This window comes from Phocoena phocoena, chromosome 1, assembly GCF_963924675.1.
Source record: "Phocoena phocoena chromosome 1, mPhoPho1.1, whole genome shotgun sequence".
Classification (NCBI taxonomy): domain Eukaryota; kingdom Metazoa; phylum Chordata; class Mammalia; order Artiodactyla; family Phocoenidae; genus Phocoena; species Phocoena phocoena.
This window is the reverse complement of record NC_089219.1, coordinates 22018681-22046070: the sequence shown is the minus strand read 5'-3', so window position 1 is coordinate 22046070 and position 27390 is coordinate 22018681. Positions and strand designations below refer to the sequence as shown.

The window sequence follows — 27390 nt, the reverse complement described above, 5'->3', positions numbered from 1 at the left end:
GGAGTCAAAACACCTGGATGCCAAGGCAACAAATGATTTCTAATTCCAGCCTTCTCAACCTGTGCAAGGATAATTAGAACAAGGATAACTAGTTCATATGAAGAGCAGTTTACTCCATTTTATAAATGCAAAATGGTGTGATTATTGATGGTGCCTTGAATTACACCTCTTTAAGCAATCACTCCTGTTTTCCAGGCTGCTCTTGACCTTACGCTTTGGACTGAGGTTTGCTCCTTAAGAAGCTTTCTCTGAACACCTCGACTAGTGTCCGACAGGGAAAGGGGCCTTTCCATGCTCCATGTCACATTGGTCCCCCCATGTTGCACAGCACTTATCACACTGTGCTTTGTCTCCAAGTTCCCTACTGCTGGTACCCTGTCTGATTCATTTTAGTGGTTCAGTAGTGTATCCCCCTACCCCTCTTCAGATAGAAGGCATTAGACACAGTTCACTGATGACAATTTATTATAATTTGTTGGAAGCACACAGATATTAATTAAACCAGAACTATGTCTGGTTTAAGAGAAGTGGGCAATAACAGGTAGCCATGCTATAGGGAACTGTGTGCACTTAATCATCATCATGTTTTAGTTTCTTGATTGACTGCTTGTGCCGCTCAATTTCTTTCTGCAGGTGCTCAATCTCCTTCATGTGATGAGAGATCTCGTTTTCATGGTGTTTCTTCAAGGCTGCCAGCTGTTCTTTAGCACGAGCTCTACAAGGACATAGTGGCTCTTGGTTTAATCCCAATCCTTCACCCCAAAGAGACCTCTAAGCATAATCTGAAATACCTAAGGCAAAGAACAGGAGTCCCAATCCCATGGGAGTCTGGCTGGTCATCCTCTTCTACCCTCTCAAGCCCCATATTAAGAATACTCCACCTTAAGGTGTATCATTTTTAGGAGATGACCAAAATGATTCCATCTTCCCGGTGCTAGTGCCTGAAATTCCACCGCTAATGATGGATTTCTTTCAGATTCAGTAGAAAACTCCAGAGAGGTATGACTTAAGTCCCTAACTGGGGGACTTATTAGAGGAACAACCCAGAGAACAGAATCCCTTTTGGGAGGAAAAAGAGCAAAAGGTGGGGGTGGGATATACGAAGGGGCATAGTTAAAGGACAAATATGTGTGTCCTATCCCAGTTAATCTAGGGCTTTCTTTACCTGAGAACTGCAAGACCCATTGTAAAGGCCAAAATGAAGGGGGGCGGGGGGAGAAAAGAAGCGGTCTCTTGCAGTACTTGGCAGTCCAAGTTTAGGCCTCAAGAAGGGATGATTCAAATGTTGGTTCGGCCACATATGGGCCTCTGTTTTCCATAACTGTACAATGCAGGAGGCCAATTAGATGATCTCTAAGGGCTGCACCTTGTCTCCCTGGTATGGCAGGTGCTATGGTGGTAATTCTTAAGAGTGAGCAAGAGAGGGTGGAAGAGAAAAGATAGGTCAAGGAGAAGCAGAAGCTAGATTAGTTCCATGCTGCTCCTGACTGTGGATAGAAGTCACTGTAAGATAACTCGAGGTTGGTAAACAGGATAGGTAGGCCCAGTCCACACCATACTCCTAAAAGCTGGGCTGGGTGGAGCAGGCCAAATCTCCGAGGAGTGGGGGACAGGGTTCCAGCCATGAGCAGCTGCTACATGCTCTACGACCTACTCACTCAGGCCAGTTGGAGAGGTGGGCGGGGGGGTGTCTAGAAATGGCTGAGAGGGTCTGAGGAGTCAGGGAATCCATCCACGCGGGGCTAGCAAAGCTGAGGCCTGGGGTGATGGGTGGGTGAGGGCCGAGGGAGTCAGGCTCAGGGTGTCTGCATGTATTGGAACCGTCGGATCTAGACACTCTGGGAGGAATCTGGGGGGCGTTTGGCATGATGCGGGGTAAACTCCACGGGTGGGGATGGTAAATGATTCAGAAACAGATGAGCGGTGGTTGGCGAGTTCTGAAGACCCGCAGGTGGAAACGGCTTGGGTGTGGAGGCCTTGGGATTCGGCAGCGCACGGGAAGCGCCCTTACAGGTGGCGACAGTCGAGTCCTCAAGTGTTGGGTGTAACGGGTTCAGGGGCCGGGAGTTCTACTGGGGGATGGGGCGCCCCAGAACGCCAGGGAGGGATGGGTGGGGCGACTGACAGCTGAAGGACTGGAAGGCCGTGAGAGATATAGGGCTGGATTCGGGGTCCCGTGGGCCTCACCGAAAGTATCGCTCCTCTTCGGCCTGCTCTCTTTTTCCGAAGGCTCCACCGGCGTCCCGGACCGCGCCCGCACTGGAGCCGAGATTGTCTGCCTGCGGAAAGCGACGGGGGTATTGGTAAAGGTGAGGGCGGCAGAGAGGGGATCTGCGCTCAGGGCTGGGGCAACAGGCACCGCCGGCGGCGTACCGATTCCGAGCCGAAGCCCCGGCCCTGCATGGCCCAGACGCTCCACACGCCGAACCGCGTCCGCGCCGCCAATGCCGTGGCTGCCATTGCTGTCAGTGCAGCACCCCTCCAGTGACCGGAGGTGCAAGCTTCTTCGCAGGAGCTAACGGCGCTGCAGGCCAGGCCGCCAATCGTTTCGCTGGAGAGGCAGGATGAACCTGGGAGTAGCGAATCACGAGAGGGAGAGGCGGGGTTCCTGTAGTTTGCAGCGAATCCTGGCCTAGAGGCGGGCCTATTCTTAGCCAACCCCTAGCAAGGGCTCCAGGGTCAAAGGACTGGAGAAAAATAATGGAGGAGATAGAAAAGCTAGAACAGAGGGGCAGAAGTCAAGATTTCGGCTCTCGGGTCTATGAGAATTAGGCGTGACGTCCATCCCCACCTCACGATTCCAATCCTAAAGTTGTTTTTATTAAGCACCCAAAGGAAGCTTTCCCTTTCCTGGACTGTTAGCATCAATAAGATGGGTAATATGGGGGTGGGGGTGGGCGGCTATGTCCAGGATGCCCTGACTTAGTCATTTAGGGTTGGGAAAAAAATTTTTTTTAATGTATGTGTATATGGTCAATGTTCTTTTGTTGCACTGACATTTCACTCTCAAGTCTCAGCTTAAACGTCAGGTCAGAGAAAACTTCTCTGACCTCCTTCGTCATTCAATCATAGCCCCCTGTTTTGTTCTTGCACCTTTGAGCTTATGAAGTTATTAGGACCTTGATCAATCAAGTAGGCACTGAATTAATATTTGCAAAATGTATTGATATGTTATCAAATGGGCTTGATAACAGGACTTTTGGCAATGTGGTGCAATGAAGTGGAAAAGAGCATAGGCAGGAGTCTAGGGACGGCTTTGCCTTGACCTTCCTTAAGCCATCTAACAAACGTGAACAAGATAATAGTAGTTTATAGCCTTTGCCTAGGTCATTTTCTCCCTCTGGGCCCACTCTTTCTCCTTTAGTTGAGAGGGTTGGGCCAGATCTTATTCATGATTATAAAAATATCTTCTTTGCTTTCCATGAAATTGAACAGTTTTTACTGATCATCTTTTGGTTGGAAAAATACCAGCCCTGGTTTGTATGAGTTAAATGGGAGGAAATAGCTGCAGGGCATATTTTCAAATGTTCATTTTAGAAAAGTTGGAAAAACACAAAAGCAGAAGGCTAGAAATAATAATCACCCATAAGCCCACTATCTAGTAATAATAATTTTTTGTGTTTCTAGATATTTAAGTGCCATTCCCATTTCAGAAACTGTTTCTAGTTCTCAGATACTATTGTTTCTTGATTATGTCCTGGCTGGACATCCAGTGGAGGGTCTTGCTGAGTTTGTGCAAAAGATCCATCTAGGTACTAGGATGGCTGTAATTTAAAAAAATGGAAAATAACAAGCACTGGTGAGGATGTGGAGAAATTGTAAACCTCCTACCTCGCTGGTAGGAGTGTAAAATTGTTCAGCCGCTGTGGAAAACAGCTTGGCAGTTGCTCAAAAGGTTAAATATAGAATTACCAAATTCCTTTCTAGGAAATTGTACCCCTCAAATAGAAAACTGGTACTCAACACATGTTCATAGCAGCACCAATTCACAGTAGCCAAAAGATGGAAACAACCCAAATGTCCATCAGCTGACGAATGAACAAAGAAATTGTGTTATACACATGTGATGGAATACTATTAAGCCATAAAAAATAATGAAGTAATGATGGATGCTATGCCTTGAATGAACCTGGAAAACATTATGTTAAGCGAATGAAGCCAGACACAAAAGGTCACATGTTGTATGACTGCATTTATATGAAATGTCCAGAGTAAATAAGTCCATAAGGACAATACACAGATTGGTTGTTGCCAGGGGTTGGGAAATATGCGTACGAAATGTTGATTAGGTGCCGGGTATCCTTTTGGGGCCATGCAACTGTTCTGTAACTAGATAGAGGTGATGGTTGCACAACACTGTGAATGTACTAAAGGCCACTGAATTGTTCACTTTAAAATGGTTAATTGTATGTCACGTGTATTTAACCTCAGTTTAAAGAAGAGTTTACTTAGATTGGAAGTGTCTGGCTGGGCTGCGAGCCCTTTAAGAGTCACAAGGGGGAGAGACGGACCTGTAAGAAGACGTGAGGTAGCGCTTGCGCAGAAGAGTCACATGGTGGCTGGGCCGGGGAAATGGCGGCTCCAGGAGAGAGCGGGGCTTCGGGTGGCGGCGGTAGCACGGAGGAGGCATTTATGACCTTCTACAGTGAGGTGAACACAGAGTGAGGGATGGCGGCAACGGGGCGACCCCGCTGGAGTTACGATCCCAGCCGGCGAAGGCAGTGGTCCTTCTGGCGTGGACCGTTGGGCAGCCCGTCCTCTCTGGCCTTTGGGGCGGTGGGGGCTTCGGGAGTGTGTGTGCATTTCTTCCTAATATTGCGGCGCAGAGATCCCCTGGACGACAGAAAGGGGCGGGGGTCCGGCGTCTGCGGGGAGGCGGCGATCGTGGCCAACCAAGTGCTTGGGCGCGCGCAGAGTTCCCCAGGTCCGCGTAGTCGGGGGCTGGCAGCGGCTGGGAGGCTGGGCCTTCCTGGGGGCGACTTAACCGGGTTGGCCCCCGTTTTTATTCTCAACGGAAGCACTCTCTACTCTTAGTTATCTGTAGTGAGTTTTCCTGGTAGTTATTTCTGCCATTAGCGAACGCTAGGCACTGCATTTTGCCGTGTAGGCGTTATCTCCCTTTTACAGATGACAAACCTGAGGTTTAGGGAGGTGAAATAATTTGTGCTTAGAGCAGATGACAGCTCGGTATCATGTTGGGAGGGAGTGAGTTTGGTGTGAGCCTCGTTTACTATCACATCTCCAGCGCGTAGAACGTAGTAGTTGCTTAATAAATATTTGTTGAGTAAACGAATGAATGAATAAATGAAGAAAAGAATGGCTTTTGGAGTCAGAGGACGTCGGATTGGATTCGTGCAAGGCAGTTAACGTGACTGTGACAGAATTCTTTCAAGCCATTGATTTTGCAATCCTCAATTTCCACGTTTGTAGAACGAAAGTTAATATTAAAACAAGAGTTTTAATGAGGGTTAAAGGGTTTAATGTATAAGAAAGTTTCATGAAATATAAAGCAGAAGCATCTTTGTAAGAGTTAAAATAAGGCTGAAAGTGGACCTCTTTAGGTTGGCATGGATTTGAGGAATGGAGTTGCTCCCCACCTGGCTGTGAGTTACTGAGAGTAAAGCACCATGTCACATTTCATCTTTTATCTCTGGTAGTTGTAACAGGGCTTGTTACATAGTGGTTTCTCCAAAATATTAAGTTTAAAAACAAATTAGTATGTCCATTTATAGTCTGTGCTTTCAGAATGTCTAATTCACTTGAAAGTGTTAATGCACTAGTACCAGTTTACTGGCTTCTCATGAGTACTCAGCAGTTATAGTGGAACTTGTTTTAATTACTCTTTCTTAGTTAAAAAAGAAAAGCAATCCTGTTTTGTTTAATTTAATGAGAGAAAGTGTCTAAAGGAGGACCCTTTAATCATCATTAACTAATATTTACTGAGCACCTGATATGGTCTAGTGTACTGTTTAGGTCCTGGAGAAATGGTAGTGAACAACAGAGAGAAAAATCCTGTCTTCATAGAGCTTTCATTCTATTGAGAAGGATAAATAATGAATAGATGTACAATATACTGTCAGGTAGTGATAAGTGCTATGAGGAAAAATGAGTGGGAAAAAGAGAGTGGGGGGAGGGGCGTGCTATTTTACAAAAGAGTGAAGAGGGAAGATGCTGAAATGGATTAGCTTTTTATGTTACTGAGATCCTTTCCAAATCCATTTTGGCCATAGAAATAAAGATGGTATATATAACATGCCAGAGGTTCGTTCCAACTAAAATTTCAGTTCTGACAGTGGCACCAAGGATGTTTTCCTGGGACTACCTGGTGCTTGTTCTCTTTAGCATTGTGTTCGGGTCAGGGATTTTTCTAGCTATCAGAGTTAGAAAGGCGGAGTTATTTGCTCCCTCCCACACACTTTTTTAGTGCTGCTTTGGGTGTATATTTCAGTGTAATTGTATTTTTCTTTTCTTAAAAAGTTGTAAATTAATGTGAACATTGACAAGTACATCGTTCATCATTAGAGGGGAAGCTCTTTGAAGGCAGTGGCTGTGACTTATTTATTTTTGAATCTTCTTGCTGCCTTGTTCTGGCGTCAAACTGTTGGGCTTAAAATTCTGGTTTATAAATTGGGTGATTGGGAAAAAATCTGGTTTACAGGTTGGCTGGTTACGAGTCAGTTGACCTAACTCTCAGTTTTCTTATCTGCGAAATGGGGATAATAGTGGTACTTACCATATAGGATTGTTGAGAGGAATAAACACCTGTAAAGTTTTTACATTATATTAAAATTCAGTAAATGGTAGCTGTTGTAATTATTTCTCAAAGTGTTTAGCAAAATACCTTGAACGTGTAGACACGCAAATAAATGTTTACTGAACATGTCTGTGAGTAACTTGTTAAGATGACAATTCAGAGTTCATTACTGAGCTTTACTAATGAGGTTTTTATCCCCTTTATTTTAGGTGAAACAAATAGAGAAGAGAGATTCAGTTCTAACCTCCAAAAATCAGATTGAAAGATTGACTCGTCCTGGTTCCTCCTACTTCAATTTGAACCCATTTGAGGTGAGGTATCTGATGTTGCTGTGGCCCTTGATAGGGAGCTTTACTGCAGGCAGACTTACCTCGGAACACACACCTAATTTGTACTATGCATAGTTGGAGTTGAACTTGGGTGGTTTATTGTGAGCAGAGCTTGCTCTCATCTTTTAGTAACCCAAATATATATGGATTTATTTTCAAATGTGAAGGAACAGCTAGACTTGGTAAATTTAGGGTCTTTGATTTAATTTGTTAGTTAAAACTTTTCTGTTTCACCACAATAAAAAAAACCTAACAACCCAAAAGTGTTCACAAGATTATAGACAAGCAAATACAATTTTTAGCTTCCTTAGTTTTATAACTTTAAATATTTCCTGATTATAAAAGTAAATCATATTTCTAATAAAAATCAGAAATACAGAAAAAGCAAGAATAAAAATCATGTATAATCGTACCTAAGAAAACACCTGTTTATGCTCCAACTGTTTTTAGTTTTATTTAGAAACAAAGAGGGTCATGCAGTTCATGCTGTTTTATTTTATTTTATTTTTTAAAAGTTTTTTTAAATATATAAATTATTTATTTAAATTTTTGACTGTGTTGGGTCTTCGTTGCTGCGCGTGGGCTTTCTCTAGTTGCAGTGAGTTGGGGCTACTCTTTTTTTTGGGTGGGGAGAGCTTCTCTTGTTGTGGTGCACGGGCTCTAGATGTGCAGGCTCCAGTAGTTGTGGCTCACCGGCTCTAGAGTGCAGGCTCAGTAGTTGTGGCACACAGGCTTAGTTGCTTCGAGGCATGTGGGATCTTCCCAGACCAGGGCTCGAACTCCTGTTCCCTGAATTGGCAGGTGGATTCTAAACCACTGTGCCACCCAGGAAGCCCCATGCTATTTTATTTTATTTATTTATTTTTTTGAATTTTATTTTATTTATTTATTTTTATACAGCAGGTTCTTATTAGTTATCTATTCCCATGCTATTTTAAATGCTGTATTGTTACATAAACTATTTTTATACACTTTTTAAAGCCTCAATTATTTCAACAATTCCTTTATTGTACAATAAACTAGTTTCTAATTGTCACAATTATAAATAACTTTGAAACGAATATTGTTACATTTTATAAAAAACACTTATTGAGCAGTTATTAAAAAAACCCCTTTTCTCCATTTTATTGTGGTAAAGTATGCATAACGTAAAATTAACCATTTGAACCATTTTTAGGCATACAGTTAAGTGGCATTAAGTACATTCACAGTGTTGTGCAATCATCATCCCTCTCCATTTCTAGAAGTTTTTCATCATTCCAAACTGAAACTTCAAACCCATAAAATAATAACTCTCCAGCCCTCCTACCCCCAACCCCTGGTAAGCTCTATTCTGCTTTTTGTCTATGAATGCCTATTCCAGGTGCCTAATACAATGTTTGTTTATGTCTGGCTTATTTCACTTAGTATAGTATTTTCAAGATTCACCAATTGGGAGCTTCCCTGGTGGCGCAGTGGTTGAGAGTCCGCCTGCCGATGCAGGGGACACGGGTTCGTGCCCCGGTCTGGGAAGATCCCACATGCCGCGGAGCGACTGGGCCTGTGAGCCATGGCCGCTGAGCCTGCGCGTCTGGAGCCTGTGCTCCGCAACGGGAGAGGCCACAACAGTGAGAGGCCCGCGTACTGCAAAAAAAAAAAAAAAAAGATTCACCAATTGTTTCTGTTTTTTTGAAGAACATTTTTCATTTTAAAACAATCCCAGATTTGCAGAAAGGTTACAAGTAAGTTGTCAATATGACACCCCATCTCCCTGAAATACTTTAGTGTATTTTCCAGCGAACAACATTCTCCTACTGAACCACAATATCACAATCAAAACCAGGAAATAAAGGTTTTTGGTTTTTTTTTTTTTTTTAGGAAATAAATGTTGATGCATTTATTTTACTATGTGATCCTCAGACCCCATTCAAACTAGCTAATTGTTTCAGTGATGTCCTTTATAGCAAAAGGATCCAGTCTGGAATCTCTGTTACGTTTAGTTGTCATGTCTCATTAGTCTCCCTCAGTCTGGAACAGTTCCTCAGTCTTTCCTTGACTTTCATGACCTTGGCATTTCTGAAGATTACAGGCCAGGTATTTTGTAGCATCTTTCTCAACTTGAGTTTGTTTGATGTTTCTTCACATTAGATTCAGTTTATGCAATGTTGACAGGAATAGCATAGAAGTGGTACTGCATTTTTCTCTTTGTAACCTGTAAAGTGGTACGTGATTTTGATTTATCCTGTTATTAATGATATTACTTGATCACTTAAAGAGGTGCCTACTAGGTTTCTTCATGAAGTTAACTTTTTTCCCCTTTGTAATTGGTAAGTATTTTATGAGGAGGTACTTTGAGAATGTGTGAATATACTGTCCTTATCAAAGTTTCAGTTTATTCATTTGTCTGTATAGACTTGGGGTTTCCTATTTTATTCAATGGGTTATAATTTGATATTACTTATTTCGATGCTCAAATGTCCCAGATTTGACCAGTAGGTTACTTTTAAGCCTTTCCTGTCTTTTTGATATGTCTTCATCATTCTTCGATTACTAGGCACTCTTGTACTTTTCCTGACCCAGCCTGGAATTAACCATTTCTTTGAGGAGTTCTGATTCCTTTTAATGAAGAATGATATTTAGAAATCAAGATTTGGATGCTAGGTATACCCATTGCCATTGGGATGTCACTACTCCCAGACCCTATTGGTAGACAGAGCTAGGGAGTGTGTGTGTGTGTGTGTGTGTGTGTGTGTGTTTGTGTGTGTGTGTGTGTGTACATACACATACACGTATTACATAAAAGTTCAATCCAACATCACAGGGTTTATTGTAGGGTTTTTTTTCTTTCCATGTTCATTGTTCCCTTCTCTGAGAAATCTGCCTCCCACTGTCTTTAATATATATATTTACTTAATTGATCCTCCTGTATGACTCTGATCTCGATCTCCCATTGCCATTCCTTCCCTCATGTGAATGACCTCCTCACCCTGCTTCACTCTGACACCAACACCAGGTTGCCTCACTATGCAAAAACCTTTCTCCCCACACCTGAACTCCAAACTCCAATGCCAGGTCACCCTTTGGTGTGGGTATGTTTCTCACCTGGCTCTGCCTCCCTGTGCCTGCCCTCCACCCCCGAGAGCTCTCTTCGTCCCTCTTGGGCTCCAGCATCCTCCGCACCAAGCAGGCATGCTTCCTTCCTACCCTGCTCTGGTTTTGACACCCTGTGTCAGGCTACCTTCCTCTGGGAACACCCTCCTCATCTTTATTGGGTTCTGACTCCACACTCCAGGTCCCCCCCTGCATGGAGGCCCTCTTCACTCTGCTCATGTTCAACTGTCTGTGCCAGTTGTACTTGGGCTCCTACACCTCAAGTTGAGCTGCCCTGTTAATATTGGATGCTCTCCTACATGGGCACCCACCTCACCAGGCACAGGCTTCCACACCCCATGCTAGGCTTGGGCTTTGTGGAGATGTCCTTGCTTGGGCTCCTGCACCCTGTGCCCTCCCATATTGACAGTCTCACTCTGCTTAGGTTCTAACACCCTATGGCAGGCCACCTGTCCATGGAGGTGCCCTCCTCAACCCACGTTGGCACTTTATGTCAAGTTACCCCTCTGTGGATGCTCTTCTCACCCTGTTGGGGCTCCAGCACCACATGACTAGCCGACACTCCTCGTGTGGTTACTGTCTTCTTTGTCCCAGATGGGCTCTGACACTCTGCTCTGGGCCATCTTGACTCCTCATGCAAAGTAGATGTCTACTTTGCCTGGCCCCACTTAACATATTTGAAAGGGAAGAGGAAGATGAAAAGCTTAAAGAGTATTTAGATATGATTTTGGGGAGAGCGTAGGGGGACATAATATGTTTGAAAGGTGATAAAGAATTTGATGGTATGTCCTTTCTGTTTAGTCATATATATATATATTTTAATATTTATTTATTTGGTTGCACTGGGTCTGTAGTTGAGGCATGCGGGCTCCTTAGTTGTGGCATGCAAACTCTTAGTTGCAGCATGCATATGGGATCTAGTTCCCAGACCAGGGATCGAACCCTGGCCCCCTGCATTGGGAGCATGGAGTCTTATCCACTGCACCACCAGGGAAGTCCCTCGTCATATTTTTAAATTGAGATAGTGTGTACTGGGGAAAGGGGACACATGGTCATGTAACTTACCCGTTTATTTAAGATAATTAGTGTTTCCTGTGGAGATCTGTTGATGAGGAGTAACAGATTGTTGGGACCAGTATGAATGCTAGGATTTTACTGTCCTACCAGTTAATGTGGTCTGGAACTTACTGCCCCATAGCTCCTGTCCTGATTATAGGAAGTGTGTTTGTTTTTTAATTTTATTTATTTTTTTCACCTCGTGGCATGTGGGGTCTTAGTTCCCTGACCAGGCATTGAACCTGGGCGGTTGGCAGTGAGAGCTCGGAGTCCTAACCACTGGACCACCAGGGAATTCCCGGAAGTGTGTTTGAATGTGTAAAGAATATGGTAAGGTTGACAAACTTGGGGAGGTGCCACATTGTGTTTGAGTGAGCAGGACTCCATCCATGACTGTCCGTTAGAACTTTTGTCTTTTCTCTTTCATACAGATATGCTAGCCACTTTATAGGATGGGTGTCATTGTCTTTTTTTTTTTTTTTTTTTTTTTTCATTGTCTTTTTTTTAATTGAAGTATAGTTGGTATGCAGTGTTGTGCCAGTTTCAGGTGTACAGCAAAGTGATTCAGTTATACTATATATACGTGTGTGTGTGTATTCTTTTTCAGATTCTTTTCCATTATAGGTTATTACAAGATATTGAATATAGTTCCTTGTGCCATATAGTAGGTGCTTGTTGTTTATCTGTTTTATATATGGTAGTGTGTATCTGTTAATCCCAAACTCCTAATTTAGCCCCAAGCCCCCGCCAGTTGTCTTCTTACAAAGTTGGTTTTTGACCCTGAGTCAGGGTTAGGTATTCCTAGCAATTTAGGAAATCAGTAACTTCTGTTTTTTCATGCAACAACTACTGAGACATCTAAATGAATCAGACTTTTCTCCAGAGGTAAGCAGACTGGTTTTTTCCTACTAAGGAGAAGTGATGCAGTAATAGCTGTCCTCTTGGCTATAAATTGAAATGCGAATAGTTGTCCTATATACTATCTTCCTGAGCAGCAGATAGAAAAGGGACTCTGATGGGTCTTATTACAGGAATCCTAATCCAGGGGGCATTTTCCCCCCTGCTTCCTGCCATCACTGCACTATTTGGATGCATTTCTAACCTTCAGCCATTTTCTAAACATCTTTCTTATGCATTCTACAATTGTTTTTAGGTTAAGGGCCTTCCCCTACTTCCTTCCATAAGCTTAGATGAACCTGTGCGCCTGCTCAGCCCTGCCTTTTTCGTGTTGCTTTTTTCTGTTTAACTTTATTTTTTATAAAGATTTTATTTATTATTTATTTATTTATTCTATTTATTTTTGCGGCAGGTGGGATGCGGCGCGAAGGCTTCTCTCTAGTTGTGGAGTGCAGGTTTTCTCTCGTTGTGGCGCGCAGCCTCCAGGGCACGTGGGCTCTGTAGTTTGCGGCACGCGGGCTCTAGTTGAGGTGCGTGAGCTCAGTAGTTGTGGCGCGTGGGCTTAGTTGCCCTGCAGCATGTGGGATCTTATTTCCCTGACCTGGGATCGAACCTGTGTCCCCTGCATTGTAAGGTGGATTCTTTACCACTGGACCACCAGGGAAGTCCCTCTATTTAACTTTAAAGCCCCAGAAGGCAGCACCACAGACTTCGTTTTCTGTTTATCTTGTTTAGCACGTTGGAAAGAAAGGTGTTTATCTCACAGGATTCTGGAACCTGCACGTTATTAACAGGTCAGAGAGTTCAGATGTGACCCAAGACTGGATTCCTCTTTCAAGCAGAAGATCCTAAAGGAGACTGTGGCGGTTTGTTTGAGTTCAGGAACTTATATAAATGGCACAGTCAAGCATTTTTGTTTCTGTGTGATGATTTATTAACTCTCTGAGGTCCAAGACTGTGGATTTTTCTTTGCAGTATCCCCAAAGCCTGAGACACAGTGAGAGTTCAGAAAAATCTTCCAAGAATCTGAACAGACCTGTGTGCTTCCTTAGAGCCATATTGGTTATATGGTATTTATCATTTTGGTAAGAATTATTTGTGACTTGTCTGTTCTTTCCCTTGTGGACCTTAAATTCTATGAGGACAGTAGTGAGCACAGGATTCTCTGAGAACAGTAGTGAGCACAGGATCTAGCAATCCCAGGTGCTCTATAAGTTTGTACTGAATGTATAAAACTGGCTTCAAAGGGGTTTGGGCTGCAGGTATAGGCCCATTGTCTTCACTGTGTTTCACGGCCACATATGGCACCTCCAACTCTTAACGGTAGAAGAGGAGTCGGATTAGCTAGCTTTGAAGGCACTCAGTGAATATATGTTGCTAGTGATCAGTACACATATGATATGACCCTTGGAAAAATAACTTTTGTTGTGTGTGTGTGTGTGTGTATATTTATACACACCCTCTTCATTTTTGCCACATCATCTGAAAGTAAGCTGCAGACATCAATGCTTTATGCCTAAGTGCTTTAGCATGCATCTCCTCAAAACAAGAACACATTTCCACACAACCACACGCCATTACCACACCTAGGAAAAACCACATTACTGCAGTTCAGCAACATCATCTGGCATAAAGTCCACACTCAAATGACTCCAATTGTCCTAAAAAAAATCTCAATTATAGCTATTTTATTTTTTAACCTGGGAACCAGTCAAGGTTTATGAATTACATTTGGCATGATTAGTTCTAGGCTGTAGCTTTATTGAGGCTTTTTTTTGTGTGTGAAGGTGGGATGATTTCCATCCTTTCACATTCATTTTGAATACCTTGTTGGGTTTGTTGGACTTTGGTTTGCTCTAGTACATTCCTTTTCCCCAGAACCAAGGAAAGGTAGGGTTCTCCTCTGAATATTTGTGTATGTACAGTTACCTCCCTTTGTCTGTAAATCGTAATGTGGCTGCATTTTTTCTTTTGAGTGACTTTTCCCTGCTTCCTTTCTTCCTTGGGAAGGTATGATGGGGCGCACTCACTCTTGAAAAGTCTTTGTTTTAAAGTTCTTCCTTTTCCCTCACCCCAGTTGTATGCCTGACATTTGAGAATGGGTATGCTCTTGTAGTAACCTTCAAAAGTCTGTTGAATGCAGGGGTGATTCAGCTTCATTGCCTACCAATAACTGCGGCTGTAGGTGGGCTGTTTGAATGTGTTGAAAGCTTGCTATAAATCTTGACATTACTTGTTGTCAAGTTTTTCTAAGACTCTAAACATCTGACTAAGCTTGGCAGATTACTTTTCAGTTTTAATTTCTCTGGTATGTAGTTTTCTTTTATAAATTTATTTTATTTTTGGCTGCGTTGGGTCTTTGTTGCTGCGCACAGGCTTTCCCTAGTTGTGGCAAGCAGGGGCTACTCTTTGTTGCAGTGCGCGGGTTTCTCATTGCGGTGGCTTCTCGTTGCGGAGCACAGGCTCTAGGGGCATGGGCTTCAGTAGTTGTGGCATGCAGCTCAGTAGTTCTGGCTTGCGGGTTTTAGAGCACAGGCTCAGTAGTTGTGGCGCATGGGCTTAGTTGCTCCGTGGCATGTGGGATCTTCCCGGACCAGGGTTCGAACCCGTGTCCCCTGCACTGGCAGGCGTATTCTTAACCACTGCGCCACCAGGGAAGCCCCTGGTATGTATTTTTCAAGATTTCTTACTTTTTTTTTTCCTCTTTGCCCCCTTTACTAACTGATCATCAGTTCTATTAACTTCAAGTGCACTTATTTCTGACCTCTCATCATTCCTTACCAGTGCATCTCAAACTGTAATATGATTGAGATCACCTGGGGATCTTGTTGAACTGTTGATTCTGATTCAGTCACACTGAAGTGGGGCCTGCTCTTCTGAATTTCTAACAGACCTTCTTACCCTCTACCCTTCAGCACCTTCTTCACACCTTGAATACTAAGTACATAAATGTTATTAGGTGCTATGTTGAATCCATGGACTACACTATGAAATCCTCTGGTTTAATTGTATGTCTTATAATAAAGTCTTCTTTGAAAAACTCTTATTATATGGTAATTTAAAAAAATGTTTCCCCTGCTTATTTATCTTTGCATTTCTAGTGTATAGCAGCATGTTCAGCAGGTAGTAGCTGCTATGTAAATGTTTGAATGAATGTGTGTTTTTGTGGTGAGGGAATCAGAATCCTTGATGACAAATGTCAACGCCAGGATACCCAGGGTTGGAGAAGAATGATAAAACTTATCTTTAAAACAGTGTTGCTCAAAAAATACAGATTTTGCTGTCATTTGACCGTACCCAATTCTAATAAGTTCGACTGAGCTGGAATCAGACTTTCCTAGAGTGAACCCCTGGCATGGCTCTCAGATTTCCACTCTGGGTTGAGAACTGTTGAGCCATGTAAATTATAACGTTGAGCCAAGTGGACATTTCTCGATTGAGATGAAAATCAGCTGTGGGGGAGCTTTATTTGAAGATCTGCAGTTCTCCCTCATTAAAAAAAATCAGGTAGCCAGCCTAATTATTTCCATGTTGAGTTGCTGTACTTTCTCCACATTTGCAAAGGTAAGTAGAGGGTGGGTACTTTTCTTAATGAATGAAGGAGAAAGGCAACATTTTTCTCATGGTCTGTAAACATGTCCCTGGGTGTAGGGTAATTTATTATTTTTCTGATGGAGTGAAAGAAACCACTGAATTAATTTGAGAACCCTGAAACACTATAGCTATTATTCTATTATTGGTTTACTCATTTATATTTCTTGAACATTTTTTAGAACTGTATGTCAGGTACTGTTATAGAATGCTGAGTACTGTTCTAGATGCTGATTATAAAATGTATAATTATTAGGCATCTCTTAAATCTATAAATTCTTTTAATCTCTTTTACAGTTTTGATTTTTTTGTTGTTGTTGTTCGTTTGTTTTGCGGTACGTGGGCCTCTCACTGTTGTGGCCTCTCCCGTTGCGGAGCACAGGCTCCGGACGCGCAGGCTCAGCGGCCATGGCTCACGGGCCCAGCCGCTCCGCGGCATGTGGGATCCTCCTGGACCGGCTGTGTCCCCTGCATCAGCAGGCAGACTCTCAACCACTGCGCCACCAGGGAAGCCCTACAGTTTTGATTTTGATTCTTCCAGGTTCTTCAGATAGATCCTGAAGTGACAGATGAAGAAATAAAAAAGAGGTTTCGGCAGGTATGATTCTATATTCCTGTAATAGGTGGAGTTTGAACCTTTTAAAAATGTATTGAGTGCATGATTCTCTTAGGACTTGAGGGTTATTATCAGGGCATTCTATTATGACTTTTGGGCCAAAATTTAATCTTTTTTTTTTTTTTTAAGGCTATGTAACTCTGAAAAAAACTTACAGTGACATACAAATCTTAAATAATTTAATGACCACAGCTTACCTGTGAATAGGATGAATTTTACGTCCAAATAGAATCTCTCCAGTTCCTTAATTAAGAGAGAGAAGTACAAGGTAGAGTAGTAGAGCTTACATGGAGTCATACTTATCAGATCCCCTGGCTTCCAGGAGATTCATAACAGTGTTTTATTTTTAAGTTCATTTAACAGTGTTGAATGATTTTATTTTTAAAGTTCTATTCCTCAATAATTTTATCTTTTGCAAACATGTGAATACTCAAGATACTTGGTTTAATATAGAGTGCTTTCAGGAAGTTCTCTGGGAAAGGAGATCCACAGCCTCTGATCCTTGCCCATTCTGATATTTAATAACTCAAGCTGCAGGGTTTTATAGTAGCCTTTTCAAACACCCTTCCAGTTTTGACAGCTGAGTAACCCCCCAGCCTTTTCTTCTATGAGTTGAATAATCATACTCCCTGTAATGTCTTTGCAAATTGGATTTTCTGTATATTTCATCTTTTTTTTTTTAACTTTCCTCAACTTATATCTTTTATATACTTCATATTTTATTAGGGCCTGACCAGTGCTGAATATAATTCTCAGCTCCTGCATGACAGACTTGTTAATATCCAGTGTTATGCTTGCTTTTTCAATACAGTCATTGCCTCCACATTGCTGACTCATAATCGTCTTCTGATCTACTATTAAGCCAAGGTGTTTTTATCTTTGCCTACTCAGTCATTTCCCATTATATAACTTCATAGCTTTTTTGCTTCCTGACTTCTTCTCTGCACTTATATTCAGCTTTTTCCCCTTCTTCTAAAATTTCAAGTTTTCTAATGTAATGCGTTAGAAATCTTTCCCAATTCAATAAGCAGTCATTCAAATTCATAGTCAAAACTTTTAGACTATTTATGTAGCTATATGAAGAAGTCAGTAAGAGTTCTTATTTAGTCATTAATAGAGCCTAATAGTTAAGAGTGTGGGTGCTGGAGCTGTATGACTTGAGTTTCTGTCTTGGCTGTACCTCTTACGAGCAGTGTGAGCTCTGGCAAGTTACTTTCAACCTTCCTGTGCCCTGTTACCTCATTTGTAAAATGCATGTAGTGATGGTGGCTGCCCCTGGGGTTTTTATAAGGATTTGAATGAGGCAACACACCTACAGCACTTAGGGTAGGTCTTGGCCTATGGTATGTCCTCTTCATGTGCTAGCTGTTGCCATTGTGTGTTAGTATGCTAAGTTCTTTACTCATTATCTCATTTCATCCTTACAACAACCCAGTGAGATATAGGTATACAGTATTGTCCCACTTAGAGAGGAGGAAACAGGCGGAGATAGATCAAGTGAATTGCTCAAGGTCTCACAGCTAGCAGGTGATTGAAGTTGAAATTGGAACCCGGGATTTTGGCTCCAGTAATGCTGGATTTAGCAGTAGATCCCTACTTGATGTCATCCCCGAGCACAGTCCCTCTGTTCAAACTGTTTCTGTCTGTCGGTGATAGTAGGTCAGTGGTTCTTAACCCTGGCTGTCTGAAAGGATCACCTATGGAGGTTTTTGCTTTTTAACTTTTTGTTATAAGAAATTTTTGTTATATTTTAAAAAGAAAGAATAAAACAATGAAAGCCCATATATTCACCATCTATATGCAGCAGTTCCCTTCATTAACTGTATATGTATTTTTGGCAGAACTGTAAATTACAGACACTGTGATACTTCACCCCTAAGTACTTAAGCAGTTATCCCACCAAAGTAAAAAAAGGACATATTCTTGCCAAACTGCTTGTCACACCTAACAAATTAACACTAATTCCTTACCATCATCTGATACCCAGTCTAGTAGAGGTTTGAAAAGTACAGATGCCAGAGACTGATTCAGAAGCTCTCAGGCTGGAAAGTAGACCTCTGTATTCCTAAAAATCTGCACAGGGTTGGAACGCAGGCAGAACTGAGAGTCACTACTCGATATTAGAAGTTCTTTTAGGAAAGAGGTGATATCTCAGACCTGTTTAATCCTCTGGAGTGCTCCATATAAGAAACATAAAAGGAACTTGGTACTTTTTGTTCTTTCCTTCCCCCTCCCAAATTATCACAACATCTTCATAATGCTAGGCTTCCATTTGTTCTCAAATAAATGTTTTCCATCTGTGCAATTACCTGTTGGTACTTGAATTTTATTAGGGACTAACACTTCTGGGCATTTTATGATATTTATTAATTTTAAAAAATGCTTCTGGCTGGCAGTTTTTGCCCTAATGAGAGCTTTTGGTTGTAAAGAGGCACAGTGCAGGCGAAGAGTTACTAAACGTTCCTCTTATTGACAAAGCTATCTCTTCTCTTATTATAGTTATCCATATTGGTGCATCCTGACAAAAATCAAGATGATGCTGACAGAGCACAAAAGGCTTTTGAAGGTATTTGTATATTTACCTGCTTCTGAGTAACATATTGTCAGTGCTCCGGACTAACTGTTCCTAGTCCTGGATCAAGAAAAGAATGTTACAGTTTTGTCTTCTGGTCATGAAGAAGCTGTGGTTTTCAGTAGAACGGTTGTCATTCAAAGCAGAATGTTGCTGTTTAGAAATAGACCTTAACTTTGGTTTGTTAAAACTTTTATGTGCCAACAAAGATTGTTACTGCATAGGATCATTTTTTTTCCTTTGAACATAAAAAATAATTGGAAGAATTTGATCACTGAGTTAAATCTAGATGTGGTGTATTTAACCTTGAGCATATATTTACTTTTTTTCCAAGGCTCTCAAGGAAAATCATTGCTGTAGTTGTATGTTTTTAAATTAGTTTAACAACAGTAAATGATTTAACAAAGTAGGGAATGCTTTTAGACGGCACAAGTCCATTTACACTGCCTGAGTATAGTTCAGACTTTGAGAGGGTGTTTGCAGAAACAGTTAATTTCAATGTTTTGCATTAGCTGTGGACAAAGCTTACAAGTTGCTACTGGATCAGGAACAAAAGAAGAGGGCCCTGGATGTAATTCAGGCAGGAAAAGAATACGTGGAACACACCGTAAGTATTTATAGTGCTGCTGTGTTTACAGGAAGTATTAGTAAGCCTTGGGCGCCTTGCCTTGTAGGAGGGTAAATGTTAACATTAACGTAGCAATGCCTGACTGGCCTGACGGGCCTGACTGCTCCTGTGGTCTCCACCACTTTGCTGTGGTGGTCATGAACAGTGCGTGCCTTAATCTGGCATTCACTCCTAGAGCTCAGGATAAGTGGCCAGGACGCTGCTCCTACCTCTTTCCCTAGCAGTCCCTTGTTGTGGAAAGAGGGTTTTTCTTGCTCTCTCATCGCAGTACCCCATTCTGAAAGTGGAACAGTGGAGCAGCCGTGGTGCTGCTTGACCCTGGACTTTTATTCTTGTCTCTGTGAAAGGGTTGAAACAAGGGCTTGAGAAAGGCTGGCAAGGGGATGTGAGTAAATATTAAAAAAAAAAAAATAGGACGAGATACATGTCTGTATTAATAATAGGGTTGGGAAGGACTCAATTGAAATAAATTCAGTTTTAGCTGTCTTTATGTTTTTCCATTACCTAAATCTCCCGAGTGGTGGGAAATGTTAAGACAGCTTCCTTGAGGTAAGAAAGGTCTTTGTTTTATGTTTTTAACTTGCTAGGGCAGGAATCTTGAGGCTGTTTTATAAGAGCAGTTTCAATTGGGAGTGAATATGTATGTGACCTTTTCTTTGAAGAGCTTTGGAATCTGTAACAACTATATTACCAATAATAGTAACGAGGCCAATTTAGATGAGGGACGTGAGTAAAAAGAGGAGACAGACTGCCATAACTGTGTCTTGCTGGTCATGTGTTGGAATTTGAGGGCCAAATTCTGGTAGAAACCAGAAAAGAACCTGACAATTTGTCCCTGAATTATTGTGATAGTTACCCCTTCCTCTGTATTTTACCTGTAAAGGAGCCACCCTCAGGCTTTCTGACCACAGGGTGGCAGTAGGGCCTTTTTGAGCTTGGAAGGCACTTGGCTTTTTGCCAGACTGAATGGTAATTTAATGGAGTAATGTCATTCTTTTGTGAATGGATATATTTATTTTTGGGGGGAATCTCAATGGTGGCCAAAGTGATGAAAACGTCAGTTAATGTGTTGTGAAGATCGTTGGTTTAAGGAGGTTTCACTGAAAAGTATCCAGAATGCCGTTGCAGAGATGCCAGAAAACAATCATATTGGATGCTGCAAATTCTGTAGCTTCTTTAAAACTTGACAAATGTACTTTTTTTTTTTTTTGCTATAAACACATAACCACAAGCCATGAAAGATAAATGCATAATCTGTTCCATGTATCAGAGGCTCTTTGGATCTGGCCTAGGATCTGATAAGCTGGGGATGCCTTGTGTTGGATTTTAGATGAGGTTAGAGAAAGGACCCCTGGTTCCTAGTGTTCTGTGATTGCGTTGCTGTTTTGGAGGGGAGGGGAGTGGCTTATCTTTTTTCAGTGCAAACTTTTTGTTATGCCTGTAGGAAAATGCGCATATTCTATGTATGCAGCTTAATGGATATTCTCAAAGTATGAGTGCTCATTTTTTGATGGAAAAAAATTCTTTTTAGGTGAAAGAGCGAAAGAAGCAATTAAAGAAGGAAGGAAAGCCTACAAATGTGGAGGAGGATGATCCTGAGCTGGTAAGTTAAATACGGGAAAAACCACCTCATCTTGTGTGGATGGGTTCACTGATTGGTGGGTTAAAGAGAGGGAAGCTTAAGGAATGTTGCATACATGCTAGAAACATTTTCACTTAAAATATTAAAATGTATATTCATTCTCCTTTTTGAAAAATCCACCTTTCTCTGGACATAGGGCTATGGCCTTTCCTTTGAGGGTTTGTCTGCTCATTGGAGTTCGCAGTAGACTTTATTTTATAAAACACACAGAGCATTATCCATAGTTTCTGCTTTTAATTTCTTTTGAAGAACATTGAAAACTTAGGTACCTGTGAAGCAAAGCAAGAGCAGAATCCTAGATTGTTTCTTCAGTCTTTTCCAGATGTCTCACGGGTACCTAATTCAACAGCGGTTATTTTTAGGGACTTGTGTTTGACTCTTTCTAAAGCATTCCACTTAGTTTTAAAAGGACCAACAAGCATTTATTTTCATAACCACACTCATCAATTTCTGTGATGTTTAAATCACATAAGTACAGTAGTAATTGCAACTGGGATAGACAGCTTTGGGAGCAACCACAAATGACTCTTGGTAAACAGCTGTCTACGGCCACGGGTACCCATTGTGCTACAGGTAATAATGTGCTTCCAGGGAAATGGCAAGCATCTGGTTTTTTTTTTGTTTGTTTGTTTTTTTAATTTTTATTTGGTTGGGCCAGGTCTTAGTTGCGGCTTGCGGCCCCCTTTGTTGTGGCATGCAAACTCTTTGTTGTGGCATGCATGTGGGATCTAGTTCCCTGACCAGGGATTGAACCTGGGCCCCCTGCATTGGGAGTGCAGATTTTAACCACTGCACCACCAGGGAAGTCCCCAAGCATCTGTTAATCCTGTGGGTTCTTCAGTGGGGATTGGTTAAGAGAGAGATTCTACTTATGTATTTGTGTCTGATTGCCTCACTGGCCTGAAAAATTTTAAGTCATCTTAATCTTGCCTCAAGTTAGGTCAGTAAATAACTTAATCCACATGCTTATTTTAAAAGATTTATAGAGGAGCAGCTGTCTTACTGCTGCTGGAAACTGCTTACTGGAAACTTCCTATCAACTTCTTCCATCAGTGATTTTACTAACAGCAACTGGTCCCCTCTTCTGTTTGGTAACACTGCTTGAGAACTGTTAGGCCATCTTTTCCACTAGCCACTTGTTTGAGGTTTACTCCATTCCAGTATTTTAGTTTTTTTTCTCCTCAGCCTTACTTTCCCTTCCCTTTAATTATCCTTTTTAGTCTTTTCTGAAGGCCCTCTTATAAATATTCCTTGCTCCTCCTAAGTTGTTAAGAACCTTAACTTTTTTTAGTTGTCTTTTTTTCCTGCTTATAAAGGAACACATGCTAATGCTAGAAAATTTGGAAAAAGCAGAAAAATATAAAAAATTAAAATCACCAGAAACTGTTCATCCAGGAGCTTTTAAAAATATTGAAATATTCATTACAGATTCCTTCATCTCTTCGATGTTTGTCCTTACTAGGGGCTGGAGTTTGTCAGCATTGCTTTCATTGAGCAGTGCCTGGGAGGTAACAGTATTAAAGAGAAGTGACATTAATTTGGGGATTCCTTTACTTCCCCTTTTTTCATATGTCGCTCTTGCTCCATTGTCTCTGATTTTCGGATATAAATCGTATGAAATCTGCATGATGGGTTAGTTTTTATATTTCTTTGTATATTTAAAATATATTTGGGGGAAAACGTTTTAAAGATAAGAGTTTTGTTTTCTATCTAATGCTGTGTTACCTGTTTCTGCCAACCTAAGAGTCAGAATATAAGCTCAGCTGCATACAACTGAGACCCCAAATGACAGTGGTTTGAACAAGTCAGTGACTTCTTTCTCTCCTGTGTAGTAAGTCTTTGGGAAGATGGCTGCTGGACTGCGTGTCACTCAAGGACTCAGTGTCCTCCTTTCTGTGGCTCTGCCAACAAGTGTGTTGCCTCCATTCTCACAGTTTAGGATGTGTCATCACCTCACCCATGTACAAAGAGCAGGATAGAGGAATAGGGCGGGAGGGATAAGTGTGCTCCCTCTAAGAACACTCCAGAAAGTTGCTACATCACTTTTCCTTATAGCTCATTAGCTAAAACAAGTTACATGGCCACGCCTAGCTACAGAGAAGCCTGAGAAATACAAGCTTTTGCTCTGGGTGGCCATGTGCTTTAAGATAAGGGAGTGTACAAGAAGGTAGAACACGTCATGGGGCGAGGATAGGGGACGACTAGTATCTCTGCCACAGTTGGGAGACTCCTGAGACTAGTCTGATAGCACCTGCATATCTCCAGTACCTCTCTTGGTGCCTAGCTCAGAGTAATTATAAAATATGTGTGAAAAGAAAGAATGAAAGTTATTTTTGGAAGTTCTTTGGAAGAAAGGGCCCTCCAAAATTTCAATGGTTGTGATAAGTGGGTAAATTTTTTTTTCTCTTAATTGGTGCTTTTTACCAGAGCAAGGCTTCTCTGTATCATCTGAATGGTGAAAGTGGAAAGAGCTCATAGGAGGATGTGTTATTTATCTCCCAGGAGAGAGCCAGCATCCTGAAGTGGTTCTCTCTGGAGAGTCTTTTTTTCCTTGCTGGTCTAATCTGCTTTTGTCCTGGGCTCCATCTAAAAATATTTGATTCAGATTGCTGGTAAAATATTTACTTTGTTTTCTTCTTAATTTTTTTGTAGTTCAAACAAGCAGTATACAAACAGACCATGAAACTCTTTGCTGAGCTGGAAATTAAAAGGAAAGAGAGAGAAGCCAAAGAGATGCATGAAAGGTATATATTAGTATATTCGTTTAAGCCATGTCTGCATACCTAGATTAACCAAGATGGTCTTCGGAGATTTTCCTGGTGAAGGAATTGTTATAGTACATTATTTAAGAGACTGTGTAAAATAGTTATCTGAAACAGCCAAACTTTTGAATCACTAGGGTAAGGAATTCTCTCTGACTTTTGGGAAATATTGGATAGGCCTGTCCTTAGGGAGTTTATAATCAAGAGTGCTGTGTGTTTTCTTCCTGATTTCCTGGAGTGAAGTAGGCAGTTATTCAGGCCAGACCCTTTTGTGTGACTAGTGGCTGCAGCTTTGGTGAGTATGTAGTGTTGTACAGTGTAATCACTTACAGTATATTTGTTGCCGGGAAGTAGGATTTCCTTTGCTCATCAGAAATCTTGAGGTTAATTTAGTTTATGTACTTTGTATTGCTGATTGGTGTTTAGCAATAACTAGGTTTTGCTAGTTGGGGTTGTGTGAAATGGCCTTGTTTTAGGGTAGGGTTTTGTCCAGAGATCCTCTTGAACAAGAACCTCTGCTATTGTAATGGTCACTCTACTGAAGTAAGGTGGCCTGGGTTCTTGAGATGGCAGGGACTGGGCCTGGAACCTCCGATTAGTGCTGGCTGGGCTTTGACGACCTTGTCTGTCTCTCTCTGTGACAGGGCTATCTGTATCTTGCCCCACAGTCTCATCTGCATGTTTTAGAATGACATTTGTGCAGTGCTTTGAGCCCTTTCCAGACAGCCGTCTTTGGAGAACTCTAGGGAATTGGTTTACTTTATACGCTTGCTTTTGTGGGGAAATGCCTAACTTGTATGGTTAACACAGTCTCCAGGTATCATGTAAATCCTATGGCCTGGTTTTCCTCCTAGGAAGCGACAAAGGGAAGAAGAGATTGAAGCTCAAGAAAAAGCCAAACGAGAAAGGGAGTGGCAGAAAAATTTTGAGGTAAGTTTCCAAGGTGGCCAGGGACTCTTATTCCAGAGTAAGAAAACTTCCCAGCATAGAAGCTTGATTCCTGGGCATTGCCAGGACTGACTGGGGTGGACAGTCGGGGAAATGGCTTATGTGGGGAAGAGCGGGGGCTTTGGGGACTGAGTCCTGGCTCAGCCACCTCTGCGCTCTGTAGCTTGGCAAGGGCATGATAGGCACAGCTGCCAAGTGGGCTCAGGAGCAATGGTTGACACCTCTACTTTAGGGGGTAAATGTGGAGTAGAGCCCTATTTAGCGGTCTGTTAGTAGAAACCGAGGTTCTTGTAACCCTGGTGTCCTGCCTGCAGAGAGACTTAAGGCTTGATTCCTCGTTGACATCCTGGTTATATCCTTCAGGGGGTCAGCCAGTTTCCTGAATTGAGCACCATTTGGTCTTATCTTCTGTAAGATTTAGGACTCAGGGTAAGGATTGGCTAACCAGCGATGATGGCTTTGTTTCCGTCCCACTGAGTGAATGCACAGAGAGAAAATGAGTAGGCCCCTCGGTAAGGGGGAGGGATCCCAGTGGCCCTCCCAGCACAACTGGCCGGGCATTGTGCTGGCTTCGCACCTCCATCCAGGTTTTAAGGGGCAGAAGGAAGGGGCGGGGGAAAGAGCGGCTGTACTGCTGGCAAGCCAGATGGCTTTGATAAAAGGATGCCACCTCTGAGCCCTGGTGTCTTCGTTTGTGAAATACCAGTGGCGCGACACACCGCAGCTTTTTGTGAGGGTTGGGAATAGCGTGCGCGAAGTGTCTAGCCCAGGTTCCCAGCAAGCGGTGGCTTTGTTGTGATGAGTATTATTTGTCTCATCCTCCTTTCCGGCCTGTGGCTTATCCTGCCTTCTGGGGGTGGTATGACCCTTTCCTGGGCCCATGGAAGGGGCAGAAGAGCTCTTGCTCTGTTCTACTCTTGGATTATTCCAGAGGACTGGGCTGGGCCGAGCTGGGCTACAAGGCGGACGGCAGAGCAGGCCCTTCCTTTCCCTAACTGGTTTCCTCACCTCAAACCTCTTCTGTGCTTAGGAAAGTCGAGATGGTCGTGTGGACAGCTGGCGAAACTTCCAAGCAAATACAAAAGGAAAGAAAGAGAAGAAGAACAGGACCTTCCTGAGACCACCCAAAGTAAAAATGGAGCAGCGTGAGTGACCGCCTGGGGTCACAGCCACAGAACCTTCCCTCACCTGTCTCCCTTCCTGCTTTGAAGGACTCATTCTTTCCTCCCATTTTCACCCCAACATAGAGTAGTATTTGCTTTTTAGTCCATTTTGTTTTCAATACAATTTAATATCGATCAGAGTAATTCTTTTGTACATTGAAATGAGGGGCTCGGTTTAAAAAGAAACCTACCCCTACCCCTAGACCAACCGGGATCTGGAAGGTGCCACCATTGGCGCTGCCTTCTCTTCCCACAGCCTGTAACTTAATGTTTTGTACTTCACTGAATTGTGATGGTTAGAAACTTCGTGTATAGTTTGTGGAAATCATCCAATTAAACATATTGCTTAAAATGGTGTTGCCATGACTTCAGAGACAAGCCTGGGCCACCTTAGGAAGCCCCTTTCCTTCAGTTGCTTGCTTCTGGGTGTGGCATCCTTCGAAGCCCCAGATCAGATAGGAAGGCATTGGACACACAGAGCAGTCGCTCGATGTCCTGACGTCCCGTGGTGTTTGGCATGTGCTTCCCGTCTGACTGGCCAGTCCGTGTGGCCTGAGGCTCCAAGCCACCCAAACGTGTTCCCTTTCCGAAGAGCTAGCCGTCCTCCCTCCAGGACCGCTGTGTCCTAGCCTGTCTGCGCTTGTTAGTGGTAATGTTCTGTACGTGTAATAAATTTTTATACCCGAACCACTGGTGTACTGTTGCTCAGGTAGTTTTCCACGGGTGAGTCTCTTGTCGGGCTTGGCCCATCCGCAAAATGCTTTCGAGTTGCGTGGACCTGGCTTCTGACCCCTTACTTGCCGAACCTTAATTTCTTCATCTGCAAGTGGGAATATAGATCACTGGCAGCTTTCAGGGAGGATTAGGTACGGCATATGTAAGGTAACTACCATAGTGCTCAGTGGGTGTTGCCAGGATTATTTCTGTGCAAAATGAAAATACTGATTATTTTGAGGATTAAATGAAATAACGTATGGAAGCATCCTGCTTACGGTATATACTCCAGTGTCGTGCTGGCTGTGAGAGACAGGACCAGCCCTTGGGAGGGACATAAGGTGAAAACTAGAAAGGTGACACCTAAAATGTGAAGACAGGAGAAGCTGGCTGACTTGAAGCCAGACTTTTGCATTGTTTTGTAGATGGGTAAAGATGTCCAGTAGTCACAGAGGTACAATGTCTTGTATCAAGAGATCCTGCAACTTTGACTTGCTTCTCTGTGGGAGGGGACAGAAGCTTGCGTGTCTTACTGTCCTTCCCAGTTCAGCCAAGCGAGTCTAAACTGCAGATGGTTAGACCGCAGGGGGCGGGTGGGAGGGGTTCTGGCTAAGACCTGACCGAGGCA

At 42.5% G+C, this 27390-nt stretch overlaps 2 protein-coding genes across 3 annotated transcripts; one reads left to right on the top strand and one right to left on the bottom strand.

Annotated features, from left to right (window-relative positions):
* Nucleotides 1-451: 451 nt before the first annotated feature.
* Nucleotides 452-2465, bottom strand: ATP5IF1 (ATP synthase inhibitory factor subunit 1). 2 transcript variants are annotated; one of them, XM_065892987.1, is made up of 3 exons: nucleotides 2374-2465; nucleotides 2188-2279; nucleotides 452-715 (listed from the first exon to the last, which is right to left on the bottom strand). In XM_065892987.1, exons 1-3 carry the CDS (start codon nucleotides 2458-2460, stop codon nucleotides 571-573), a joined length of 324 nt encoding a protein of 107 aa, XP_065749059.1. In that variant the 5' UTR covers nucleotides 2461-2465; the 3' UTR covers nucleotides 452-570. The 2 variants fall into 2 exon arrangements, with proteins under 2 accessions (XP_065749059.1, XP_065749070.1); XM_065892998.1 differs by lacking the exon at nucleotides 452-715 and adding an exon at nucleotides 755-791 and having other exon boundaries at nucleotides 2374-2460.
* A 2074-nt stretch (nucleotides 2466-4539) lies between these two features.
* DNAJC8 (DnaJ heat shock protein family (Hsp40) member C8) lies at nucleotides 4540-26732 on the top strand. The gene is made up of 9 exons (XM_065888949.1): nucleotides 4540-4650; nucleotides 6964-7065; nucleotides 16259-16315; nucleotides 18833-18899; nucleotides 19418-19512; nucleotides 21065-21136; nucleotides 23828-23919; nucleotides 24792-24867; nucleotides 25916-26732. Exons 1-9 carry the CDS (start codon nucleotides 4573-4575, stop codon nucleotides 26036-26038), a joined length of 762 nt encoding a protein of 253 aa, XP_065745021.1. The 5' UTR covers nucleotides 4540-4572; the 3' UTR covers nucleotides 26039-26732.
* Nucleotides 26733-27390: the final 658 nt, after the last annotated feature.